General features: G+C 38.2%; 1 protein-coding gene across 1 annotated transcript; it reads left to right on the top strand.

The window, feature by feature from the left end:
* Positions 1 to 562: 562 nt before the first annotated feature.
* Positions 563 to 5,826, top strand: LOC124722489 (THAP domain-containing protein 2-like). The gene is made up of 3 exons (XM_047247645.1): positions 563 to 727; positions 2,212 to 2,859; positions 5,794 to 5,826. The coding sequence occupies exons 1-3, from the start codon at positions 575 to 577 to the stop codon at positions 5,824 to 5,826; spliced, it is 834 nt and encodes a 277-aa protein (XP_047103601.1). The 5' UTR covers positions 563 to 574.
* The last annotated feature ends 1,990 nt before the right edge of the window (positions 5,827 to 7,816 follow it).

Here is a 7,816-nt window from a genome sequence, read left to right as displayed (position 1 = left end):
GTATGTGTTTCTTTTTGACGTATCATGATTCACCTGGTTACTATTAATTTCTATATGAACCGTGAAATGTCTGCCATTAAGGTTTCACGAAGTCCGCCATCTTTGGCCCTCCCGGCGCACAGCGTCACGTGTTTTTTCAGGTATCATGATTCATATAGCTACTATTAATTTCTATACGAACTGTGAAATGTCTGCCATTGTGGTTTCACAAAGTCCGCCATCTTTGGCACTCCCGGCATAGAGCTTCACCAAGGAATTCCCAGCCACGTGCTCGATGGACCACGTGCTCCGGCTGTTGTGAGGCACCACGCTGATGCTAACGAGCCAGCACCCCCTGTAAAAGAAAGCCTGTCTACGTAGTGCGTGACTTCACAAGATGGCTATACACATAGTCCCTTCTTCAACAGTTTCACGGAACAGTGCTTGTGAATAGTCGTTCGGCGAGTTTCGCGTCAGTTTATTATTATAGTGAATGGTGTTCCTGCGTTAGTGTATGTAATTTGGTTGTTTAGTTTCTGTGCACTAAACTGGTGATCTGTTTTTTTTTGCCTGTGAAAATTTCGTTGCCTGCAAAATGCCGTATCGTTCTTGTGTGCCGAATTGTAGAGGAAATTACGACGGTGGACCAAAAGTAACCGTGTTTAAATTTCCGGAGGATGAAGCAACGGGGAAGAAATGGTTGTCAAGTATACGCAGAGATAACTTCACTCCTTCTTCAAGTTCAAGAGTGAGTATTTGTTTTGTTTATTTCTTAAAAGAGGTTAAGTGTGCTAACAAAGAATAGGCACTTATGCAGTAAGGAAGGTCAGCGACATTTTGACTAATATATCAGATCTTAACTGAATATGTGCCGAAGAAAATAGCGTTTCGTTTTCTTGCCCTGGCAATTCTACAGTTTAGCTGGTATAGGTTATATGAATTCTGTATTCTGCAAGTTCAACCAGTATAGCCTAAGCACAGTCATACTTACGTAGTTAAATATCTCAGTATATCTTTATACTTACTGTTTATGCTGCCTGTTGTTAGGAATAAAAGTCGGTTTATAATTAAGTACGTGCACTTAAGATACAGACGATTTTCGATGTACTCTGCTTCTGTATTTAGTGTTCCTTTTTGCTGTAAAAGTCTTTAGGAAGTTGCCTGTTCAAAAACAAGTAATGTGGTGTACCCAGAAATTGAAAATGAAGTAAAAACAGTGTCTCAGTCGCTTGTTTTTAATAAATTATTGGTGGGAATTTGAAGTCATTGCAAGGAATGTTACTATTAGGGAATATAGTAGGCTTTAGACTTAACAGTGAACCATAGACAGGAAAAATGAATGAGTACATGAATGGATTAACAGGCCATCACAAAATGCAAAGGGAGAAACTGTAAAAACATGTAAAAAATAAAAAATACTTGTGGATTTTACAAATTCTTACTTTCTGGGTCTGGAATTTCAGATACATGCCAGTGGCCTACACAGCTGTCTTATAGATACACAGCTAAAGTACTTGAAAGCAATTGTGTGCTCATGTTTAGCCTAATAGGTAGCACATAAGTGGCAATGTATTAGTTCATCATACTGTCAGTTTTTATGTAAGTTATGAACTGATATCAAAAGCAAAACAGTGTCTATCTGATAAAAAGCACTACCTTTAAGTATTTCATAGTTCTAAAGGTTACACAGTGTGACAATTACTTTGTATCATTCTGTTACTGTGTCACAGTTGCTTCTTTGGATTACACCTGTGTGAGTTTGGTGTCATCATGCTTTCTTGTGTCCGAGGTGTGTGTGTGTGTGTGGGGGGGGGGGGGGGGAATAGAGCAAGACATTAAGCAAAAATCCCACCCCTCTTGTGAATATATGAGCTTCAAGGCTAAATTATGAAAAAAATTATCACTGTTATTGAATTATGCTACAAACATTAGTCACTGTTTGTAATTATTGATGGGGCAAGTACTTACTTCATTTCACCATCTCTTTAAGAGCTTGTTGCCATGACATGTAACTGCATGTGTTTTGATATTGTAGTGTTACTGTTTTATAGAGTTACTATGCCATGGCCACATTTATCACTTGAGTATTCTTCTGCATTTTAGTTGGGAGTCGATTTGTATTTTAGAACTAGAAACTAACTTTATATTCATAAATTGTTTTCACACTATTAATATTGTCATCACATTCAGTTGTAAGCACCTTTTTCATTTTTTATTCATTTTTAATTACAGGTATGTCATGTTCACTTCCACAAGGATGATGTTATTTGGGAAACACAAATTGTGGATGAAAGGACTGGTCAGTTATTAAGAGCCCCCCTTCGCAAACCACGTTTGAGACCAGATGCAGTTCCATCTCTACTCCCAAACTGTCCTTCCTACCTTTCAAAGGAAGAAAGTAGACGTGAAGGGCCAGAGGAGAAAAAGCTTGAAAATGAGCAGTTAGCTGCAGCGTTACAATATAGTTTAGCATCACAGAAGGACTATGAAAACACTTTCAGCTTCAGTTCTTTAGAAGAGTTGATGTTGCGTACGAAGGAAGTGGATTTGCCCAACGAGTGTAGTGTGATCGAAAAACACAGTGATTTTGTTTGTTTTTTAAAGATAATAAGAAATCCAGCACCATTAATCACATATTCTGTCGTTATAGATAGTAATTTAAATGTTTCATTGTTTAAGAAAGATGTACAAATTAAGACATTAGGAAAAAGATCTTTTCCTGTAATTGTAACCAATAACCATGAAATTGTCAGTGTACTGCAGGAGTTTTCAGACACAGATTGTGGGCACTCAGAAACTTCTATAGATAGTATTGTAGAGATAGCGAAAGACAGTCTAGGCGTGCTGAAAGACAGTTTACAGGAGAGTGAAAAGGAGATGGTAGACTTTATATATGAACAAGATAGTCTCATAAATGTAAAGAAATTTAATCATAGGTTTAATTCTACATTTATGATACTGTGTTGTTTGCTATTTGCAATTTCATCTCATGCTTACAATTTTTTATGTAGCAGCTCATTAATGAAAATGCCACATCCAAGCACTCTGTGTAGGATCTGCAGCAAATTTAATGTGAATCCATCTCACGAAAGGCTTGGGGGAAGTAATTTCCTGTCCTATGCAAGACAGAAATTTCAATACATGAACAGCGATGATGTCAATGTTGTTTTGAGTGTAGATGAAATTCATCTAAATTCTTATTTGGAATATAAAGGAGGTAGTGTTTTTGGTATGTCATATAACTCGGAATGTGCTGCAAATTCAGCGTTTGTATTTATGTTGCAGAGTGTCAAGTCTTTGTACAGGGATGTTGTTCACATTTTACCGGTGAAAACCATTTCATCTAATGCATTATACGATGTGCTACTGGCCATAATAAATGGCCTTGAACTAATAGGCTATAGGGTTTTTTGTGTGGTAACTGACAACAACAAAATCAATAGCAAAACCATGTCCTTGTTTTCTCTGGATAAAGCTGTTAATATAGTTTTTAAACATCCATCTGATCCTAATCGCCCTCTTTTATTTTTAATTGATGCCATACACATTGTTAAATGCATAAGAAATGTGTGGCTGAACCAAAAAAATGATGGTAAAGATATGTTTTATCCTCAGTTTCCAGTTAGAAAGGAAGTGGAAGAAAATAAGTTTTCTGTAGCTTCTTTTAAAATACTGAAACGGATTTATGACATAGATTCCAGTTCTTTAGTAAAATATTGGCACACATTGTCTCTCAAATCACTTTGCCCTACATCGTTAGAAAAACAGAGCATGAAACTAGTGCTGCAGATATTCAATCGACATGTGTCAGAGGGCCTTGAGGTAGCTAGTGATAAATTTGATTTGAGTCATGCACCATCAACAGCAGAATACATTCGAATAATAACAAAATGGTTTGATGTCATGAATGTGAAATCAGTGTTTAAAGGGAAACACAAACAGAATCCTTATATAGATCCGTTGACAGCGTTTCTATGCAATTTTTGCTAGATTTTCTAGACTGGCTTGATGTGTGGAAAGCAAGGGGTTTGTCAAGTGGGTTTCTCACAAAAGAAACATTTTTTGCTATTCAGCAGACAACATATGCCGTTGTAGAGATTGCTCGATACTGTACTGAAGAGTATGAGCTATTTACTGACAGCCAAGCTACAAACAGATGTGTTTGAGCGGCGTTTTGGAAAGTATAGACAGCTTGCAGGTTCCCAATACAATGTTTCAGTGACACAAGTCTATGAAGCAGAAAAGAAGCTTCGAATTCAAAGTGTAATGCCTTTAGTTTTATGTTCTCCTTCCTATGGCAATATCACAGTAGGGGCCATAAAAAATTTTATGTTTTCTGAAGTTGAAGAAACAGACACATTAGACATAGAAGTCAGTGTAACTGTAGACGATGTTCTTTCAGTGAAAGATATTGCAACGTCTTTAACTTTCATTGCAGGCTACTGTGCTCATGCAGTGATTAAGAAGCTGAAATGTGAGAGTTGCCTTAATGAAATTGTGATTGAAAAGGAGTTGCCAATAAACGAACATTTTAGTTTGATACAGAGACTTGATCATGGAGGACTAAAATACCCATCAGACACTATTTTAAATATGATTGTCTACACTTATATTGTCATCAGCAAACTTCTCAAAGAACATGAAAGAGATTTTCTTGCCTGTACGAATCAACGTACTATTGCCTGTGCAGTAGCACTTGCTACTCTTCACGAAAATGACTTTTTATTATTTGATGGGGTATGCTGCAATGGACATTCATCCCAGGCAATAATGAAAAGTGTTGTTTGGGTTGGTGTCAATATATTTTTAAACAACTACTGTAAAAAGGTTAATGGAAAAAAATTTCAAAAAACACTCAGCGAAAACTGCAAACTCTTGCAACATAATTTTGAAATCATTATCTTATATTCTTTTTAAATCATTAATACAAAACCTGTCATCAGTAATATTGCCACATCAACAAATGCCTCTTAAGCTTCTCTTGTAATTGGAGGTGGTGCTATTCCTGCAAGGTGATCATCCATGCGACAGGAGTAGATTTCAAACAACCTGTTATAGTTCTGCAGGTGTCGTTGAGAGTTACGCCTACCTGTTTGGCATCTGATGATTTATACCAAACAGAACAAGTATACTCTTCTGCGTAATAGGGTAATGCAAATGCAGAGGTTCGGATGGTTTCAGGTTGACTGTCGCACTGTGATACAGCCAATTTTCTTAACGGATTGTTTCTGGTGGAAACTTTCAACTTGCAAATTCGTGCAGTGTGTCTTGAAAGTGAGAGATCTGTCCAGCGTCACTCCTAGGTATTTTGGAGTGTAGCAATGTCGTAACTCAACTCCTGAGCATACTATCATCAACTATCGAGTAGCTTCCCTATTTCTCAAATGAAAAGCACACACTTGAGTATTTGAGGGGTTTGGTTTAAGCTGATTTGTGCTATAGTATCTTGATAGATCATCAAGGGCAGTCGTGAGGGTGTTCCCACCGATTCAGAGTCTGAGTGGCAAGAGCAAAGTCATCAGCATACAAGAAACTCCTGATGTTTGGGGCTATAGGTTGGTCGTTTGCATATTTATTGAATAGGGTTGGAGCCAACTCGCTTCCCTGGGGAAGCCCGTTCTTCTGTAGTCTCCATCGACTGCGCTGCCCTTGAAAGTCAGCGAAGAACCTGTAGTTTTACAGAATTTCTGCGCTGAACCTACTTTGACTAAAATCCTTGGTCGTGTTGTGTACCTTGAGCAGCAGTAGCTGGTGGTTGATAGTGTTTGATGAACTTCACTCAGTCCGACTAATTCGTGTTTTTTCTGTGTGCAGCTTTATTGCATCGGCATTTCACCGTCTGGTTAAATTGTATCGAGTATTTTTGAGTCCATCTGACTGATGACTAAATTAAATAAATTTTTTGTAAATGATTTGACGCCGTGTAGTGGTCCAAGATAAAAGACTTTGACATCCATCAGTTCGAGGCCATGATAGAAATTGATGTATCTTTGCGTTCAACTTATACTCTAGATAATGATAACTTTTATTTTGAAAAACAGGAGAGGAACTCCGCATCATGCAAGACACTGTTTTATAGTTTTGTTTTCACCCAGACATGTTTTAGCAATTTTGTGCTTTCTTCAGTGGGTTTATTTGTTTACTTTCCTTCTGCAGAATTGTTGTTGCATGTTAACCTCTCGTATGGGTTATATAAACTTTTGACACAAAATTTTTACATCTGTAAGAGGTGTCCTGCCCCGCATGTACCGCAGTTAATATGAATGTGCGTGTGCGTGTGCTCTGATAAATCCATTCTTTTACTTATCCAACATATTTCCAATGTGCTGAGTTATAGCACGTTAAGTGAATACTGTATTGTGTAATGAATATCAGGAACCAGTATTCCCTTCTGATTATGAGTATCATTCAAAATTTGTTATGTTTTGCATAATCTAACCAGAAAATAAATGTTCAGTTATTTCTCAACTGTAATCCTAAAGTTATTTCGCGCAATCCAACCCAACTTTCCAGTCTGGGCCTCTTCAAATTTAAGTGGTAGCGGTGGGCGAATGCTTGTTATGTTAATTAGATGCATGAAAAATGGTCCTGGTTATCTGACATAATTAAATCGTTGCCCTCCAAAATAATGATCGAGAAATACGCTAAATTAAACAAAAACCACAATTAACTCTGTTTATTACATTAAAGCGCACAATAAATGGTTTGACAAACATTAACCGTGATAAGTTAATTCCTTGGCACGCCTGTAGACGAGATCTGGAATGCGATTTAAATGAGACTATCAGGATAAAACATTATGTTTGCAGGAATCGAACCTTGATTGCCAAAGGTAAATGCTGAAAAACAGAAAGCGCTACAGAACGGTATGTGATTGCATCTTTGTCCGGATTTGAAAGCATATTGAACCTTCAGCTACAGGAAATTCTTCAGAATGAAACTTGAAATTGCTGAAAATTGGTAAGACTGACTCAGTTTTCCCAACAATTCCTTTCGATGTTGCGGCTCGCTCTCGCAATGTTAATCTGTAGGTGGAAGCTGAAGTGTCTGCAAAACCTATCATTGAGTAGAATTACTAACAACTTACATATGTGTCTGAGTTAAAATCAGCCAGAGAAATGTCTAAGTCATCTACTTATCACGTCTGCTTCAGGTAGAGCCTGGATGCAGAGAAGCCTGGCAGTAAGGAGACTCAGCTGGAGAGACACCTGGTTGATGAGTGAATTTGTGCTGTCTGCTTCCTACAAGGAAGACTCATGTCTCTAGTTTTCTGTTGTCATGTAACATTGATTGGCTGAACAATAGACATTCTGAGCGCCGAATAGTGAAATTTGGCTTTTGTCTTAAAAGACGCTGGCCTACTTCCTGTACTTTCGTTTCAGGTCGTTGACCAGTAACGAGCTTCGTAACATTGGGTACTGGAAAAAAAGTGTCCTACTCTCTTCCTGTCTCTGTCTATGGCCAATGAGGATGAATCTCTGTAAGCTCCACCATGTCTCTCTCTCTCCCACTTTTAACTCATTTATGTTACCCAATCATAGCGTTTTCACATTGTGTTAAACATTTTGCCTTGGGGTGCCTTAGACCTGTGACGGTGCCCCAGGCCTTCAAAGGCATCATAAACAGTGCTGTTCCCCATTCCACGTTGTCTATATCGGTCTGTATATTTCGAAGAAGTCCTGCTTTCTACTGTTCTGTCCACAAAAGCGTTCTTCCGTGTCTCTGCCATAAACGGTACGTATCCCTCTACCACACACAGCTCGTAAAAAACAAGACTCCAGTGCCCTGATACCACGGGAGAACCATGGACCTTGCCGTTGGTGGGGAGGCTTGCGTG

Source organism: Schistocerca piceifrons, chromosome X (assembly GCF_021461385.2).
Source record: "Schistocerca piceifrons isolate TAMUIC-IGC-003096 chromosome X, iqSchPice1.1, whole genome shotgun sequence".
In the NCBI taxonomy this organism is placed as follows: domain Eukaryota; kingdom Metazoa; phylum Arthropoda; class Insecta; order Orthoptera; family Acrididae; genus Schistocerca; species Schistocerca piceifrons.
This window is presented reverse-complemented; position numbering and strand designations above follow the sequence as displayed.

What these genes read in the sequence shown, in the direction of transcription:
- LOC124722489 (XM_047247645.1), top strand. Translation starts at nt 575, where the DNA reads ATGCCGTATCGTTCTTGTGTGCCGAATTGTAGAGGAAATTACGACGGT. An exon ending in CTCCTTCTTCAAGTTCAAGA is followed by an intron (nt 728 to 2,211) that starts GTGAGTATTTGT and finishes TTTTAATTACAG; the next exon opens with GTATGTCATGTTCACTTCCA. An exon ending in AGGAGAGTGAAAAGGAGATG is followed by an intron (nt 2,860 to 5,793) that starts GTAGACTTTATA and finishes TTCTGTGTGCAG; the next exon opens with CTTTATTGCATCGGCATTTC.